Source organism: Pyrus communis, chromosome 9 (assembly GCF_963583255.1).
Source record: "Pyrus communis chromosome 9, drPyrComm1.1, whole genome shotgun sequence".
NCBI lineage: Eukaryota > Viridiplantae > Streptophyta > Magnoliopsida > Rosales > Rosaceae > Pyrus > Pyrus communis.
Genome location: NC_084811.1, coordinates 19,912,365 through 19,931,100, shown reverse-complemented (window position 1 = coordinate 19,931,100; position 18,736 = coordinate 19,912,365). Strand labels below are relative to the sequence as shown.

At 36.6% G+C, this 18,736-nt stretch overlaps 2 protein-coding genes across 2 annotated transcripts; one reads left to right on the top strand and one right to left on the bottom strand.

The window, feature by feature from the left end:
• The first annotated feature begins 1,754 nt into the window (after nt 1–1,754).
• Nucleotides 1,755–5,471, top strand: LOC137745154 (eukaryotic translation initiation factor 3 subunit E). The gene is made up of 8 exons (XM_068485055.1): nt 1,755–2,077; nt 2,218–2,372; nt 2,647–2,874; nt 2,970–3,091; nt 3,664–3,883; nt 4,083–4,225; nt 4,803–4,940; nt 5,057–5,471. The coding sequence occupies exons 1-8, from the start codon at nt 1,870–1,872 to the stop codon at nt 5,154–5,156; spliced, it is 1,314 nt and encodes a 437-aa protein (XP_068341156.1). The 5' UTR covers nt 1,755–1,869; the 3' UTR covers nt 5,157–5,471.
• Nucleotides 5,472–7,355: 1,884 nt separating this feature from the next.
• Nucleotides 7,356–16,912, bottom strand: LOC137745147 (uncharacterized). Its single transcript, XM_068485041.1, has 11 exons — nt 14,284–16,912; nt 13,873–14,112; nt 13,060–13,189; nt 12,708–12,860; nt 12,296–12,495; nt 12,121–12,190; nt 10,818–11,024; nt 9,906–10,141; nt 8,912–8,990; nt 8,666–8,806; nt 7,356–8,046 (listed from the first exon to the last, which is right to left on the bottom strand). The coding sequence occupies exons 1-11, from the start codon at nt 16,734–16,736 to the stop codon at nt 7,831–7,833; spliced, it is 4,125 nt and encodes a 1,374-aa protein (XP_068341142.1). The 5' UTR covers nt 16,737–16,912; the 3' UTR covers nt 7,356–7,830.
• Between the last annotated feature and the right edge of the window lie 1,824 nt (nt 16,913–18,736).

The window sequence follows — 18,736 nt, the reverse complement described above, 5'->3', positions numbered from 1 at the left end:
TCTAGATGTTGGTGTGTTTACAACTTTAAATATTTACCAGAAAATAGCCGATTGTGAAAGCGTAATATTGGGAGTAGTCTAATATCCTATACCATCCTTGTATGATTTGGTTCCTCAAATCATGCATGGCTTATAGGCCTTTGTATGGTTTGGTCCCTCAAGCCTTTGCATAGTTTGGCCACTTAGGCTCTTGCATGGTTTGGTCCCTCACCGATGTGGGACTTTGTCTTCATTTTCTTACACGTCCCCCTCACATGTGGCAAATTCAAATTTTCAAGTCTGACACGTGGACAATACAAATAGGGTGATGTGGAGCACATGTGGTTGTTAGACTTCACACATGGAGCAGTCTGCTCTAATACTATAAAAAAGTTGAGGTTCCATCATAGAACCAATTGGTAATATAGGGAGTAGCCCAACCTCTTATAAACCCTTACAATGTTTCTCCTTTAACCGATGTGAGACTCTTTTATCTTTACAGTCTCACTTCGAACACTAATTGGGTGCATTGTTGAGAGTATAAATGTTATATTCGGGGTCATTTAGTATTACGATTTAATATTATTTATCTTTATATGTACGTGAGATGTATTAGTTTCGAATTTCGAAAATGAACAATTCACATCTTATAATTTAATTCATTTGTAAGTAGAAATGACTCCTTACAATTTTCTTAATCGTCCAAATAAATAAGGAAAAGAAAAGGTAGTAAATGAGGAGAGTGTAACTTTGAAAGTTTGCTCATACTTTTTAATATTACCCATGGGTTAAAGATTAATGTTGAGTTTAGGGTTTGATTCTCTTTCATTTTACAAAGAAAGGAAAAAGGATTAATTCCAAGTCCAATTCTTTGTCTACTTTGGGTATCCTTTGGATGTCTTTTGTCTACTCCATGTCACATGGCTTTTGTAAGCAATGGGAAAAGAATAATTCGAACTTATATCACTAGATTAGATGTAGTTGGTATAATTAAAAGTTAAGGTGCAAATGTAATTTGCATTTTCAATTAAGGTTTTGAAACCCTCTTAATGAAGGGCAATTTGTATGAAACGGATTCACTGCTATTGTGGCATTCCTCCAATAATTTCAAGTCGGGTGTAAGTTTCTCTTCACATGACATGACATTTTAAATCAAAACGCCATGTAACGGTGAACCCATTTATGAAAGTCATTCTCCTCTTTGTAGCTCCAAGATATTATTTTGTCAATTCGTTGGGCACTGACTTGGGATAGATGAGAAACTTTATTGGCGTTGGATTGGCTTTTTTGGGTTTGTCAATCTTGGTTCGTGATTGATCAATTATCTATTTTTACACAGAAATATGCAAGTTAGACATTGATTTTTTAATATAACATTAGTTGAATGTAGCGAACCATCCCCACCTAATCCTACACTAGCAATTAGAATCCACACTTTTTTTCTATCCGCCTACATATCTTCCTGTTTAATCTTGGTCGTATTAATTTAGTTTGATTTATTCAATTTGATGATCATAAATAATAAAAAAAAAAAAGTGTAAAAAGTTAAAACGATGTGGGAAAATCATTTCTCGATAAAGTTTAAGACCTTATTCAATTACGATTACATATAAGTAAACATGATTGATTGAGAGGTATGTAAGTTGGATTCGGAGAAGGAACGGTTTTGGGGCCGACGAGTAAATGGACTCGGCCCACCTCTTCTCAAAAGAAAAGCACAAGTTGCAATAACAAAAAGAAAAACGACAAGCTAAACCTACAATATCAAAACCCTTCTCCTTCTTTTTACCCAAAAAAAAAAAAAAAAAACCCCTTCTCCTTCTACTTGTTTCTCTTCGACGCTCTCCGTCTCCGCTGTTGCCGCAAAAACCAGGAGCTCGCTCACTGACCATGGCGGAGTACGACCTAACTCCGCGCATCGCGCCCAACCTCGACCGGCATCTGGTTTTTCCCCTCCTCGAGTTCCTGCAGGAGCGTCAGATGTACCCAGATGAGCAGATCCTCAAGGCCAAGATCGAGCTCCTTAACAAGACCAACATGGTTGACTACGCCATGGATATCCACAAGTCCCTCTATCACACCGAAGATGTTCCCCAAGGTGAAATATATACACACCCATTATGTATTTGTAGTTGTATATGTGTTTGTTTGTGGGAATTTTTGTATATATAGGTCTGTGTGTGTTTGTATATGCGCTTCCCATTAGGTGTTTGACAATTTGTCTCTGTGGATGTTTAGATATGGTGGATAGGAGGGTAGAGGTCGTGGCTCGCCTCAAGGCTCTGGAGGAATCGGCAGCGCCCCTTGTTAATTTCTTGCAGAATGCCGCCGCGGTTCAGGAGTTGAGGGCTGACAAGCAGTACAATCTCCAGATGCTTAGTGACCGTTACCAGGTTGCCCCAATTTCTTTTTTCCTATTAACTTTTAAAACCCAGGAGTAGAAGCAACCAATTTGATATGGGTAATAGCATATGCAGCTTAATATTGCAAGTATTTGCAGATGTTATCTTAGAAAAGATTGCGTATTTAAATGTAAAAAGATCTAATTTCTGTGTGGTTAACATTACTTTTATTGGACAAAGAGATTTAGTTTGTGTTTTCTTTTTGGTTTTTTGTTCTTTTGGTTTGGCATTAGTTTTAACTTTCATGGCATGGCTGTATGAACAGATTGGTCCACAACAGATCGAGGCGTTATATCAGTATGCAAAATTTCAGTTTGAATGTGGTAACTACTCTGGTGCTGCTGATTATCTATATCAGTACAGGGCTTTGTGCACAAACAGTGACAGGAGTCTGAGTGCATTGTGGGGAAAGCTGGCGGCTGAGATATTGATGCAGAACTGGGATATTGCCCTTGAAGAGCTTAACCGCTTGAAAGAAATCATTGATTCAAAGGTTTGTTATTTTTTCACTTATCGACTTGTTTATTTAAAGGTGTATTATTTTTTTCTTTTGAGTTCCATTATAAAGGAGGATGGTTTCTGTTGCAGAGTTTCAGTTCACCTATGAATCAAGTGCAAAATAGAATATGGTTGATGCATTGGAGTCTCTTCATATTTTTCAACCATGATAACGGGAGAACACAAATCATTGACCTGTTTAATCAGGACAAGTATGTCATCTGCCCTTACTGATTTGACTGTTTTGGTTTCACTGTACATTTACCTCTTGCTTTACCAATTGCTAAAACAACCCGGAATTCATGTGCATCTCTTTTCTTATCACTGTCTACCCCTGAAAACTTAGAACCTTTGAATCATCTTTGGTTCTAATTGATGTATTTATACCCTTGATCATTCATTTGACACTAACGGTGCTGCTACTTCTGCTCTGGTATTGAGCTGTAAATGTGACACCCCGTGCTTTTGCTCTCATAACATTGATAATCATTTGCCTCTACCATGTGGATGGTGTCAGCATATTGTTCTGAACAAGAATGCATTCTTGAAATGTTAGGAAAAAGAATATGCTTATTACAGTACAATCCTAGTAGCCTACATAGTTGAGATGCCATTAAGTTAGTGGTTTTATCATTGTATTGGACAGTAATAGTATGGATATACTTTTGAGCTTCATGCTATGAAATATAGACATTCCCTATGGAAAATTGAGTTCTAGTGAATACCAAGTGACTTGGTATTTTATACTTATTTCCTGATAGAAATGTTTGATTTTTTTTTACAGGTATCTGAATGCCATTCAAACCAATGCTCCCCATCTTGTGCGTTACTTAGCCACTGCATTCATTGTCAATAAGAGGAGGAGACCTCAGTTCAAGGATTTTATAAAGGTTATTCAACAGGAACAACATTCTTATAAAGATCCCATCACTGAGTTTTTGACGTGTGTTTATGTTAATTATGACTTTGATGGTGCACAAAAGAAGATGAGGGAGTGTGAAGAAGTAAGTGCCTGATAACCCTTGACATGTTTCAGAATTCAAATTCCACTTTTTCCAACCCTTGCGTAACTGAGCTGACCAATTCGTTGTAAATTTTCCTTCTGCTATATCTCAATTCCTGCTTGAAAACTTGATTTGCATTATCTCTGTCATCTAGGCCCATGACTATTGATTTGACAATGTGGGTTGTCTGGCAATGTAGGTAATTTTGAATGATCCTTTCCTTGGAAAACGAGCAGAAGAAGGGAATTTCTCTACTGTACCACTGAGGGATGAGTTCCTTGAAAATGCTCGTCTATTTATCTTCGAGACATACTGTCGTATACATCAGCGCATTGACATGGGGTAAGTAATTTCTTCTAATAGTTTGGCTGTGCTCTTTTTCTTTGTTAGACATCATTATTCTGATTTCTATATAAGAAAAGGAAAATAGTAGAAAAGTTCTGTAATTCACCATGCGAAGTGGTATATGATTAAGTCATATGTCAGAGTACACTTTCGTTGGTTCTTTTTATCTTTATTAAGACTTTCATAGAAGTATTGTGACTAGGCACATTTAAAGTCATATTCCTTTAGATTTTTAGGTGCAATTTGACCGGTCTGTCAACATATTTATTTGTTCCTGTTCCAGAGCTTGGGAGATAAGAGTAATGTGTGTAAGGGTTTTTGCTGGGTTCAAAATGTTAGGGCATTATTGTTCAAAATGTTGGTGCATGCCTTTTGTTTTTCATATGTGGTGTGTACGAATGATATCTTGTCTTTTATAGTTTCGTAGAATTTTTCGGGAACCTAATTGACTTTACTGTCTAGTACTAGACGTATTTCTTTTTTGTTCTTAGGAAAAAAAAAAAAAAAAAAAAAAAAAAAAAAACATTCTTCACTCTTTTTAGATACTAAATCTAATAGAATCGTGGTTTGGCAGAGTGCTTGCGGAGAAATTAAACTTAAATTATGAGGAGGCTGAGAGATGGATTGTGAATCTAATTCGGAGCTCAAAGCTTGATGCCAAGATTGACTCGGAGTCAGGAACTGTTATCATGGAACCTAACCATCCGAATGTGTAAGTTAATTGACGTAGACTGAAATTTATAACCATTAACTGCCTGTTTTTGTTCTTGGATCAGCTGTCTTTATGCTGCATGCCCGTTTTTAATGTATTACTTAAATGGTTTTCAGGTATGAGCAACTGATAGACCACACAAAGGCATTATCGGGGCGTACTTACAAGTTGGTTGGTCAGATTCTGGAACAGGCACAGGCACAGATTGCTCGTTGAATGTTGATGGTGAATTTTATCTGAAATTATTAGTTTTCATTTCCTTGATGTCCAGAAATTCTCAGAGATTTTGTTGACCTGTAACTGAAGTCTGAGTGACTAGAAAAATTTTGAATTTTAGTAATGAAGCTGTGCTCAGGACATGTCGAAATTTGTTGGATCAAAATGTAATTTCATTTCGAGCTTATGCTCCCGTTTGATCTTGTTTGCTATTTTCCTTGTAAGGATGGTTGTAGTTTATTAAGAAATTCGATGACTTTATTCGATTTTCGTGGAACGAAGATATTTATATATATAAATATGTTATTCTTATCATCTAGCTGTATCATCTCTTTAATAGAGATGGAATTCGCATGCGTTGGCGGATCATGTCTCTATTAGAGAGATGGTACGAGTGATGGTACAAATAGATGGTAAGTATGACTCATATACATAAAATTAAGTGTGGAGTAGCATCAACAGAATTTTGAAAAATGACGATTTTACGTTGTATATATTTCCATGATTTGCCATTTATAATCAATTTTGAATTGCCTTCAATCGTATTCCTATCTTTTTGTATTGGAAAAAGATTGGAGCAGTTGTCCCTTGTGAATAATTCTATTGGAACTTTTGTCATCTTTCCTTGGGCTTTTACTTAGTTTTCGATGTCTCCCTAAACTTTCGTATTGGAAAATTAAGGACTCAAACCAATTTTTCAGCCGACTACTCTCTATCGTTAGTTTTCCATACGTTCCATTCAAATCTTTGTTAAATGAAAGCATGTGAAAGTGGTTAAGTCGTTTCAGTCTTATAAATAAATGACAACCTGACAAATAAAATAACAAGAAAATTTTCCCTCTCTTTCTTCCTGCCAACTTCTATCCTTAATTCTACCAAACAACCACATTTACTTCGACAACCATACCATTTACTCAACTAAGAAAAAGAGTTGCAGACAAAAGATAGAAAGTATTACAGTACAATGATATTCTTCTTCATTTATAAATGAAAGGTCTTAAGTTTGATTCTCATCAAAAACAAATTTGAACCACATTATTGCTAGCCCATTATGAAGTTAAACTCATCCCCTAATAAAGATAATATGGTTTGTTTCAAAAAAAAAAAAAAAAAAAAAAGGATAAGAAAGTGCACATACTGTTCTTTGGGACGACATATACATTTAACTACCATTGTAAAACCAAAATGAAATCTCAAACAAAGCTACAGAAGAGAGAAAAAGCCATGTAAAACAAAGCTACATGAGGATAAAATGTAGACTTACGGTACTTTGGACGATTCCCCCAGATTCGCACCTAATCCTTCTATAATCTTTACTAATTTTGTCAAATCCACGATCAACTAACTATTAAATCGACAAAGAGGTAACATCAATTTTTCGAACTTTTGCTGAAAGACACGTTTTGCAGAGCAATTGAAAACCTTAAATTTCTAAAATGTCAACTTGTGCAAATCTATGCAATTCAACATGTTGTGTTTGAAAGCCTAGCAAAATGATGCTTCTACCCTCAAAGGCTTGTCATGTAGTGTGCACGTGACAAGAATTAACGTCAATTTGGATGGAATATATGGCAAAATGATGATTTGGGTGATGGGGGGGGGGGGGGGGGGTGGGAATCGACAAAAGAATAATTTTAAAGTCCTTAATTTTCTAATAAAAAAATTTAAGAGAAAAATTGAAAACTAAGTAAAACTTTAGTGAGGAAAATCGACACTTTACTCAAAGTTCTAATAGTGTAGCAAATGCTCCAGTTGAGCCAAACACAAACAATGCTCCAATTTTCTCCTACTTTCGTGATACTTTGATGCCCAACTAATGAAACCACTAAATTTGGATTTGACAAAATTCTTAACCCAAGCTTTCTATTTCATATTCACATTTTGTTTACAATTTTAAAGTTGTTTTGTTTACAATTTGCACAAAACTCAGCTGGTAAAGTATAGTAATAAGGGGAGTGGTAGCAACAATTGTACTAACCTCTGCATTTGGACTTTCGCACTTTTTCAAATGTCACGTGTCATTCTTTACACAAAAATCATGATACTTTTTTGGATAGGAACTAAATATGGAAAACAAAAAAATATAATTCCACATGCATTAAATCTCTCTCTTTAATGAAAAAATGACACTTTTAAATCGAGAAAGTCCAAAAGCAAAGGTTAGTGCAAATGTTGGCTCGATATCGCAAGCAGAATGACTTAGAATGACAAAGCTACAGCATTGTTTTATAACACCTTTCAACAAGCATTTATAATATTGGGCTAATCATTTGTAAAATTGCTACGAACAAATACAAATGTTGCAATTACTTATGCTCACTGTTATTTGCTTCCCACCAAAGTGGGATGGAAACCGAAGAATTCCAGCTCTTCTTCCGTTATCGCCAGCACTCGCTGAGTATCGTCGGGGCAGGGTCAAGGTGTTGCGTTTTGTATTTTGAAGGTAGTAAATACATAGACATTGTTGCTGTGTACCTGGCTCAACATCGCGCTATCCATTTGTAGCTGACTTTCAGTTCGAAGACTGCGGCTATTTCAGTTGGATCCACTCTTATGAAAGTAATTACCCGAGCACTCGCAGCCAGCACATTTCCATTGATCCTCTATGAAACTAGGGCCACTCGAAACACGCACTCTGAACTTGTATAACATTCTCAAATCAAAGAGTTGCCTTCTACCATCGAGGATACGAATTTCCATATGTCCTCCAACTCTCCCTGCCATAGTTTCGACCACCAGAGCTTCTCTCAAATGGAGAGCTACGGAAATCAGGTCTTCTATAACTGCTGCAGCCAGGACTCTGAAAACCTGAAGCTTTTCTATAGATGCTGCTTTCCTTGCATTCAATATCTACTTTTCTCATCTCCTCCTCGAGATCATACTGTGACCGCTGTTGGCAGAAAAAAAAACACAAGGAGATCTTGATTTAGTAAAATGCATGGTTTAAGTCCTAGTTGAAGCATCTACCGATACTTCACACCAAGTAGCTGCTTCCAACTAGATATGTTACCAACTATAATTTCATCTAAATGACTAAAATTAACAAAAAGCAAGGCATGTCATAAAAAATGAATGTTGTTTCAGTCGTCATGCTCGACAGGGATCTTCAAATGTCAAAGTATGAAACTTAGCTTCAACTGAGTATCAACACTTCACAGCAAAACATGAAAATTTTGAAAGGGAAAAAATATGTAAAACAAATAATCTTCAAGAGTGATGTCACAATTTTAAAACTGCAGTTTCTGTATCGGTAATTCAGTATGTATGAATTTTTCAAAATAAGCTTTGAATTTTTTTTTTTATAAAAGGAAGCTAGGGCCAATTTTTATAGATATGGAAGGGCAGAATATGTCTATGGTAAAAGCAAATAACAAATATTGTAGGAGGTGGTAAATCAATAAGTATCCTAAATAAAATGATTCAAATTCAAATTTGTAGTGCAAAGATCAATATGTTTCTCTTAAAAGTAAATAACTATCAATTAGCACACATCAGGGGGGTTAAAAAACCTTCGTAGGGTCTGAAAGTACTGCATATGCCTCTCCAATCATTTTAAAGAGCCTGTCAGCATCCTTGTGAACCTCTGCAGAGATTTCTTTCCAGAGTTGCCCTTCATCTCCACTCTCACTCCTTGCTAAGAACTGGCCAGCCTAACTCCGACCAAAAAAGTAAAAATACAACAGAATGGGATGTCAGAGTAAAATGTACAGAAAAAAACAGCTTAAACAAGAATGGGAGGTATAAAAGTTTAAAACCTTGTCAGGATGATGCTTCAGCGCTGCCTTACGGTAAGCCTTCTTAATTTCAGAACTCTCATCGGATGGTTTAATTCCCCTGGCATTGAGATTTATAATAAGAACTCATTGGAAAAAAAGTCGCAGGAAAATAGGCATAACATTCTAAACTCATAGCCTTTACAGAAATTTGACCATAAATTTATTAGCGCCATAATAGACTCCAAAATCTGGGCATGGGATGACACACAATCAAAGACCAAGTAGGCCTAAAATGTAAATTTCACAATATACAAACTATTTGTTTGGAGAGCTTTGGCCGTTGGAGCTCTTTTTGACAGATTCCCTACAAAACTCTAGTATAAAAAGCTTCGTGTTGTATCACTGACAGTGACATCATTCTAATTAGTGTACGTACAGGAAAACTTTGGTCCACAAGCCGATAGCAAAGTAAGACTTTCAAACCACTAAAAGATTTTTCGCAAAAACATCGGAGACAGCAGTCTAGACATGCAAGAATACTAAGTAACCTACAAACTATGATACCTAAGTTCTGTTTTAAAACAACTTGAATCACACCTGTAACATTTTTTTTTATTGCACATGAATGCACAGATACCATCTGATGTAGTACAAGTTCGCTACGATTTCAGTTGATGTATGCTCAGCAAATATAATTGCTCTTGTATCCATCGTGTCTTTGTTTTCTTTTTACTGAAGCGTCCGTGAAGTATGTATCAAAATGCTTTCAAAACTGCCCATGAGTTTCCCGCTCTCTATAACTTTTTCCTTGTTATTAAGGATAATGAGAGATTTCTTATCCTAATTACATTTGACATCTGTCTTATCTTTTCATTAACTTTTAACACCCTAAATTTGTTGAAAGCCATCCATATTTAATGAAATGCTAACTCTACTGTAACTGATTCAGGAAGAATAAACAAGGCTTCTAGCATCATATATGCAAGGTACTAAATTACTAAGCTGTGAAGGCATTACTATAAGAGGAACTTACAAAATAAGATAAAAATCCAAGGAGATTCCTTTTTTAGCTTCTTCTTCCATCAAAGGCACACGTCGACGAGCATTGCGTAATTCTTTTACGCTGCCATTGGATCTACCTTGTGAACCAGGCTCTTTGTCCAAGTCTTTAGATTGGTTTTCTAGAATGGATACAAGTCTTTGGAGATCACTAGACGCTTGTCCATAGTCTCGTATCATCTCATGTAAGGTGGCTCTTCTAGAAACTGCCTGTTAGAAGAAAATCAGAAACAAAACTACTGAGGATCTAATTCAAGTTAAGAACAATTCAGTGCTCTGAAAAAAAAAATTACATAAGAAAATTCAGTGCTCTTAAAAAATTACAAAAGCAAATTCAGTGCCAAAAGAAACTGAGAATACAGGTAACATTTAACAGAATACCTTGATTTCTTGAGAAAAATTATGATAGCCACTATCAATTGGAATATCAGATATTTAACTAGTAGGTCTCAGGACATAAGTTGCACCCATTGTAGATTGAACAGACTACGTTTGGCACTATTAATTGGAATATCAGATATTTTTGTGAGTTCAAGTAGTCACCGATAAAAATGAAAAAAGAACTACAGTTTTTCTTTCTTTTTTTTTGCTTTTAAAGTAAAAAGGCAAATGAGTACAATGATTTTTATTTTTTTTTTGAAATATTTCCAATAAAAATATCAGACTTTACTGACTTTGTCAAATTTTAATGAATTGGTATATTGATATCTACTAATTAGAAATAGGGTAAAAGAATGGGTCTTTGTGACAAGAAAGCCTATCATCCCCTAATAGAGCACTTGACAGAGGCTTTTCCCATCATTAAAGAGGAAAGAGCAAATTCATCATTAGTTTACCCACACATGCTTATGCTGTATTCACTTTGAAATGAACTTTCATGGCATACCTTTACATAATTGCCATCAAGAGCTATGGCAAGACTGCAGTCTGCAATAGCATCAGTAATTTGACCTAAAGCTTGGTGTGCTGCAGCGCGGTTGCACAAACAGATAGCTGAAAACGGACGAGATCCCATATTGCTAGATAAAGCAACAGTATAATGCTCCACTGCTTCTGTATAGCTTCCCAATCTAAATGCTTCATTGCCTGCATTCTGTTTTTAGAAGAGCTGTGATTAACTCAAATGCTCAAAACTATCGGCATTATCATCATACTGATAGCTAACTCAAATGATCACGAACAGTAGGCCAGAAAAAAAGAAAGAAAAAAAAAACTTAGCTGTAAGTTAAAAAATCATTTAAATAAAAGATGACTAAACTGCAACCAACCCGCATCAAGAGTAAGCTTCAACCAAACAAAGGACTAAACCATTTGATGAACTATCCACAAAAATTACTGCATTTTAGGAACTCTCTAACCACACATAGCGTAAGCATTTACTTCCTTTCCTACTTTGGATTTCAGGGGACATAGTTATGCTCTGCATGATCAGAGAGGTTCCAAACTGCAATGATATATTAAATTCATACCAAACTTCGATCATTACTGGAAAAGACTTAACTTAGTTTACTATATTCACATTTCCAGTATTTAGAGAATATCGAATAACCAGAAAATTTTTCTGCCATGTCCTTTCAGGTAAGTCTCCCTAGTGACCCTAATATTTATTATTTTCGTCTTCCAGAATGAGGAACTCTTGTCATTGTTGATCAACTTGGACTAATACAAATATAAGCCATCAAGTGAGAGTTGCTATATACATATATGGGTTAGGATCCAAGGCACACAATTTTGACACACGGTTTTGTGGGGCGCACTCTGTAATGTACTTCAACGATCCAACTGTCTATCTTTTCTCTTACCTCAATCAAATGGTAGAAAATTTGTGGCTGAAGTTGTGTCTAAAATGTAGTGCCATGGATCCATCCCGTGTGTGTGTGTTGTGAATGGAATTTATCCTAATGAAGGTTTGATATCAATCTTCTGTTTTACACCATTCAGAATATGCTAAAATTGCATGTTTCACATTGAGACTACTCATACTATACATAATCACTACCAATATTTCATTTCTGCTTAAACAAATTAAAAAAGAAAAAAACATTCAAGAGATGTTAATTGTGTATTTCATAATTGACTCAACACATACTATACATGATATGTTAAGCACATAACCATAGATAGCATCTATCAGTTGTCTACCAATCCTCCATCCAAATGAGAAAATAAATTAAAGCAAGACTGCATACCTTGTGGCGTAATAGTTCACGTATTGTGACAGCCAATGACACGGATGATTCCAGTTTCTTACTTACATACCTACATAATTAAAGTTACATTCAGTAACTTAAATTTTAGTAAAAGGAATGCCCTGAAAAATCTGGAAATTTCAAAAGTTAAGCTACATGGAAACTTGTGTATTACATCTCTTTGGTAGATCCCACTTTCTCTAGCTTCTCAAGTAAATTAAGGGCTGCCTCAAGCCTTCCCAAATGAAAGTGAGACTTGGATATGAAGAACCACCTCCACAACTTAACTTGATAAATTTCACATCCAGAAAAATTCCTTTCAGCAAAAACCATACTCTGCTCACACAGACGAATTGCCTCTTCATACCTCCGCAACTGCAAAATGCCACAAGATATATAGACTCAGACCAAAACTTGGGTTTGAGAGAAGGTAACCACCACTATTGGGGGGAAAACGCCAAAATAGTGGTAACAGAAGGGGACAAATATATAATGTACACAAGCACCAACCACCGCAACTCTAACTGATTTAGTAAAAGAAACTAACTAAAATATATACATGCAGTAATATGGCACTAAGCACATACCAAACACAAAGCCTCTGCTTTCATTTCAAGTAATGTCTCTGAGCATGAGCTAACTGACAAGGCCTCAGAAATTAGCTCTAATGCGGTGAGAGCTGCATCAGTATTTCTCTGGTCCAGCAGCTTGATAGAACGATTTGTATACTCAATCACTTTCTGCATTGAAGGAAACCACATAACTTGCTGTCACATTGTCTTGTTTATAACAAATGCTTGAGAATCATAAGACTTCCTATGCATGCGAATGCATGATATTCGTTAAAGTAGATACAAAGGATACGATCAATATAATACTAAAAGATATAAAACTACATAAACAGCAATGTAACATTATGACACAAAACAAATGCAGTACCTGAATCTTTTGTAGGCCATCAGCAGAATTTATTACAATTCTTCGGTCCAAACAGACACCATTTACTGATTCGGAACACTTATTGAAGTACTGCTTTGCATTTTCGACTTCACCTAGCAGAAGATGGCAACTAATACCAAAAATAGGAAGCATATTCAGACCATACAACACATTAAAGTAGCAATGCATTTCAAGAGCAAAAGCACACTAATAATGCAGCACTATATACATTGAAATACACATATATGAAAAAAATTAGCAAACAATGTAACTAATACCAAAAATAGCAAGCATATTCAGATTATATAACATATTAAAGTTGCCATGCATTTCAAGAGTAAAATAACACAGCACTATATACATTGAAATACGCATATATGACTTATTTTTTACCAATGTAACTATAACCTTGGGACAATATATGTTAAGTGAAGGGTAAGCAAGCCATAATCCATATCTACATATGGCTTGCAAAAAAAAATAAATAAATAAATAATCAGATCACCTGGAAAAAAAAAAGAAGAAAAAAAGACGAACAGAATAGAAATTCAACAAGGATAAAAGGCTAACTGAGCTCAACCAGAGACACTTAAGTCGCGTTTTAAACCTGGGAACAACCCACTTAAGTTGGGAAGAGCTCAATGTAATCTCAACTCATCAGTAAATTTATGAGCTAGGCTCGCAGTAAGTTTAACACAATGCAAGTTCATAAAAGCAGACCAATCTTTGAAAACATTTGGGAAAACATAAATCAACAAAATTAAGAGTAAAATATGAACTCATAATTCATAAGCTTACAAATGGAATACTTACTTTGCAGCTCTCATTTGAGCTTTGAGAAAGTTGGGATCTAGTGCAGTAGCCATCACACAGTCCCCTAAAGCTTCCCTTATCCTTCCAAGGCACATTCTCGTTGCAGCACGGTTGCTATAGCATAGCAAAAGAGGCTTCAGAGAGCATCCTGCTCTTTCATTAGAAGGTATAGAAATTATTCCCTGTGTGTAAAATTCTTCAGCTTTTGAATGATCTCCATTTTTATAAGCTTCATTTCCCCTGACAGAAACCAAAACCTTACACATGAGAGAAGCACAAGAATCATCTCCAATGACACATATAACTAATAATAATCACAGTAAAACAACCAAGGATCCAAGAAACCACATGAAAGATAATTTGTTTAAAAAAAAAAAGAAACTAGCTGTTAAATTATAATGCAAAGAGCACCTGATCCGCCATTTCTCACAGGTTTCATGAATAGCAACACTAGAAGAGACATGCACTTGCTTAAATTGTTCTTTTGCTTCTGATTTACCAACTACCTCCGTACATAAAGGGATGCTAGAGTGAGGGGTAAATAGGCCAGAAGATCCAAACTCAACATTTGAACTTGGAGTAATAACAAATGTTGCATGACCAACTTTTATCTTGTTTTTCTTTCTACGTTGTTGGCGCTTACCCATCACTGAACTACCTTGCACAGAAGATGATGCCAAAAACGTAAAGCATTTATCTTTTTCGGAACCCGAAGCAAAAAATGGTGATCTACAATCACTTTCTTGTTTCTCTATAGTTAATCCAATACCAGCTCTAGCTGCCTCTGAATCAGAACCTTTCCACAAACCATCACAAAAAACACCTCCCTCACCATGATACGTCGAATTCTTCTCAATGGGCTCTTTACATATCTGATCAACTGTATAACCTAATCCACTTGCAGTAGCAGCCAAACCTTCACCTTTGGGATCTACAGGAACTGTTTCGCAGGGGTCAGCAGATGTCACAGAATGTCCCCTTGAATGTGGATCAGCAACTCTTGTTTCCTCATAGGGAGAGAAATCCATGGGCGAGTAGCATCCAGAAGGTTCTGGGTTTTCTTGGGAATCACTTTCCTTAGGCACATGATCTTGTTCGGGCCATGGCTTACTCATGGAAGGTTTCTTTGACTTTCCCCTTTGTTTCCTTGATCTTTTCTCCCTAAAGGACCTACCCTTCGCACCACATTTTGAAGTTTTATTTAATTCAGGAAATAAATTTTCTCTGAGACAGGAAGGATCACAAAATGACCTCTTAAAGTCTTCAAAGCACACTCCAAATCCATCTGTAGTGCCAGTAAAACTAATGTCATCTTTCTTTTTTACTCCATCCACAGAAGCTGCTTCAGAAGCACAACCGTTGGGTTGGAAGCCAAGACCAACTGATGAAAATGAACATGTTGCTGCTGCTGCATCTATATTCGGGAGTGTATTATGATTGACTTGACATTTGGTGAATTGACCTGCCTCATCACTCTCAGCACTTCCTGCAGATTTAAAATTTTTGGAACTAGAAATTCCTATTGTGGCACCCTCCGTGTTACCATCACTTCCAAATAAGAAATGGTTCTGGCCACTGTTTTCATGATTATCTTCATTAGTTCTCTCAGAGGCAACATAAGGACCTCCCGAACACTGACAGAAAGGACTACTGTCTGAATTTGTCTTGAAACCTCCTAAATTTTCACTACTCAGTTTCATTGTATCTTGACACTTGGGTTCCATGCATTCAGTATAACTGCTGCTTCTAAATACAAAAAAGGCATTCTCTTGATCTTTATTTAAGATGCAACTCTTCTCAGCATGAAATTCAAAAGGATCAGCTTCCACCTTCTCTAAGTCTGTTTCACTCTCTACTTTCAGCTTTCTGCCAACATCAGAAGCCAACTTGTCCAGATTTCCACTAGGTTTTTTCTTTTCCATATTTGAATTTAAATTCGAAATCAAACTAGAACAAAACACAAAAGGAGCAGAGCCCACATTGTACTCTACTTCACTCTCTAATTTCATTCCCCCCCTATTATCCATGCTCGGTTTCTCCACATTTCCATCACACTCTTGCATTTCTGGATTTGAATCCAAATTCAAATGCATACCCAAATCACTGCTATTAGAATCAAAAGCAAAACCCATGTTATCAACCTTCTGACATTCTGTTTCAGTATCTGTTTTTGCATTCCACTTATCTTCAGAAATCTTTCCTCTCACATTTTCATAAAATTCTCTCTTCGCACCGCACAAAAGCGATCCCAGATCATCGTTCTTTGCACCGCACTCAAAACTATCACTCTCAACCTTATCAAACTCTCTTCCATTTCCGACATCCATCTGCCCCCTCTCATCACAATTCAAAGTTTTCACTCCTTCCCCTTTATCCAAATTATCATCACAACTCGAAGTTCCCGCTACCCCATCACTTCCTCTTTCCGCATTATCCACATTTCTCACTATTCCATCACTCTCTCCATCCCCATTATCCAAATTCTCAACCCCACTCTTAGCACCAAACACAAAACCCACACCCCCACAATCGCCAGTCGAAAAATTAAACCCATTAGAAGCACTAGTACCATCACTTACCGAGCAAAACGGGTTGACCCCCGGCCCGCTCTCGGCCGACCCAGTTCTGGACCTCGAATGCTGCTTCCTCAGCTTCACCAACCTCGGCCGCGACCGAGTCGATCGCGACGGCACACTCGAACCGAACTGACACTTACTCCCATTGCCGTCTGAAGCACCGAGATTGAAAGTAGAAGAGGAAGGCATGTCGGACGTAGGAGCAGAATTTTGAGGAGCAGATGAGGGTTTGGGTTTGGGCGGCGGAGAGATGACCGGAGGCTGGACATCAACTGCCGCCGGCGACATTTCCTGGGAGGTGGAAATTAAGGGTTTCTGGAATTGGCAGAGAGATTCGTTTCGTTTGGAAATGTATATAACTAATTATGTTAATTTATTGGAAATTTAGGGTTTTATAGAGTGACATTTGTTGAGAGAGAAAGACGAGGGTTTTTTCTGGTCGGGGTTTTCTCTCGAGGGAGTCGTGCGATGGCTTCCAGGAAGGAATTTAATTTTGGTGACGTGGTGACTTATCTTTGGCCTTGGAATTTGGTTGAAATGGCCACGTTTAACAACATACTAGGATTTTCCCCTCTTTCTTTTTCATTTCATCCTCTCACATTTTCTATTTTATCTTTCTTTTTTTTATAAAAAATTAATATAGGATATTGACGTGGTTTAACCGTGACTGTTCAAATAGGAAGGAAAGGAAGAGGAGAGAAAAAAAGAAGGGAGATAATCTTACTCCTTTAATAACATCATTCAATATGAGAAATTTTTAGTTGTGACATAAGCACGAATAATACATCACGTATTTTTATATAAATGGTAGAAAATTTAAAATTTTAAGTTATTAACATTTTAACATACATATTCTACCATTTATATAAGAACATATAGTGTACCACTTTGTGTGACGATTCTTCCCATTCAATATGGCCCCGAACGGGAAAATTATATTGACTTTTAATCACAATTAATGAATGTTTATGTATTTTTTTAAATTCGATTCTAATAGCCCTCACGTGCGAGGCACGAATAAAGGAACGGGGCGACGATTTGAGAGCGGATAAATTCGAAAACGTAAAAGCTCAAAGAATCCTAATTTGGGAGCGGCAAGAATTCACCTATTTGAAAAATATTATAAATATTGAAATATATTACAAATAAGTAAATGTGCAAATAGTACGTAAATTATTAATTTTGGGGCTTAGTTTAAGAGATTTTTTTAATTAAAAGTAAGAAAAACAAAAAAACAAAATGTTAAGTGTCGATTGACCCAAATATGAAAGCTCTAAACTGGTGGAGGGAAGAGAATTTTCTCCCCTCCTATTTGAACGGTTACAGTTTAATCACATCAATATCTTATATTGATTTTTTTTTATAGAGACAATAAGACAAAAAATAATATGTGGGAGGAGGGGAGGGAAGGGGATAGAAATAGGAGAAGAGAGAATCATACTCCCAGGTGGAGAGGGAAGTAGCCTGGCAAACTGGTGCTCCAATGTTGGTGGTGGCGGCCTTTGTTTGGCTAGGGTGGGTTAGGGTGGGATGGGGAGGGGAATGGCATAGGCTGATAGCCAATTAAGAATTAGTTTTGGTAAACTGAAATGGAATTAGGTTGGATGAAGATAAATTGGAATTTGAGCTTGACTTTACTCAAAAGTCATTTAGGCTTTTTTTTTTTTTGAATGGTTAGCTGCTGGTTAATGCTTTCTCACGGGGATGTGCTTCTTTTAAATGGCTTAGCTAAAAACGACGTTGTTTTGCCAAGTCATCTAGAAATAAAAAATTTAAAAAAAAAATCTTCTTCTTTCTCCTTGTGTTTGCAGAACCTTCATTGCAATCTGTAGTCTTGGCTACTCTTCTCCTCCACCAAAACCCAAACTTGGGTGGACCATGAAGGTCCTCATAGTCACTTACCGGAGCTTACGGGTGGTCTCCGAACCACCCTGGTTCCTTTATAGATCTGCGTTTGAACATAACAATGTGAAAGACTGTTGCCTACCACGTGTTAACAGATAAGAAGAGAAGAAAAAGGATTTGTGTGAAATGACTTCATTGTTGTGGTGTTGAACCCACAACTCTGCAGAATAGTGTTTATCGTCTTCCTCCCCGCCTTAACTATTGCAAACGCTGATGAATCCTAAGTTTTGTGGAGCCACTCCCTTAGCCAATTCAAGCCGTACCCAAGCTAAATTTCAGTGATTTCAGCCGATCTCATACCAGCTCTCGCTTTTGGAGTACAAATCAACAGTAAATTGAAGCTCTAGTGCTTCACAACCTCTTGTTGGGATCAAATTCGGAGC

What these genes read in the sequence shown, in the direction of transcription:
- LOC137745154 (XM_068485055.1), top strand. Translation starts at nt 1,870, where the DNA reads ATGGCGGAGTACGACCTAACTCCGCGCATCGCGCCCAACCTCGACCGG. An exon ending in CATCAGCGCATTGACATGGG is followed by an intron (nt 4,226 to 4,802) that starts GTAAGTAATTTC and finishes GTGGTTTGGCAG; the next exon opens with AGTGCTTGCGGAGAAATTAA. An exon ending in GAACCTAACCATCCGAATGT is followed by an intron (nt 4,941 to 5,056) that starts GTAAGTTAATTG and finishes AATGGTTTTCAG; the next exon opens with GTATGAGCAACTGATAGACC.
- LOC137745147 (XM_068485041.1), bottom strand. Translation starts at nt 16,736, where the DNA reads ATGTCGCCGGCGGCAGTTGATGTCCAGCCTCCGGTCATCTCTCCGCCG. An exon ending in GCTCAAATGAGAGCTGCAAA is followed by an intron (nt 13,190 to 13,872) that starts GTAAGTATTCCA and finishes TTTTGGTATTAG; the next exon opens with TTGCCATCTTCTGCTAGGTG. An exon ending in ATGGCCTACAAAAGATTCAG is followed by an intron (nt 12,861 to 13,059) that starts GTACTGCATTTG and finishes CCTTCAATGCAG; the next exon opens with AAAGTGATTGAGTATACAAA.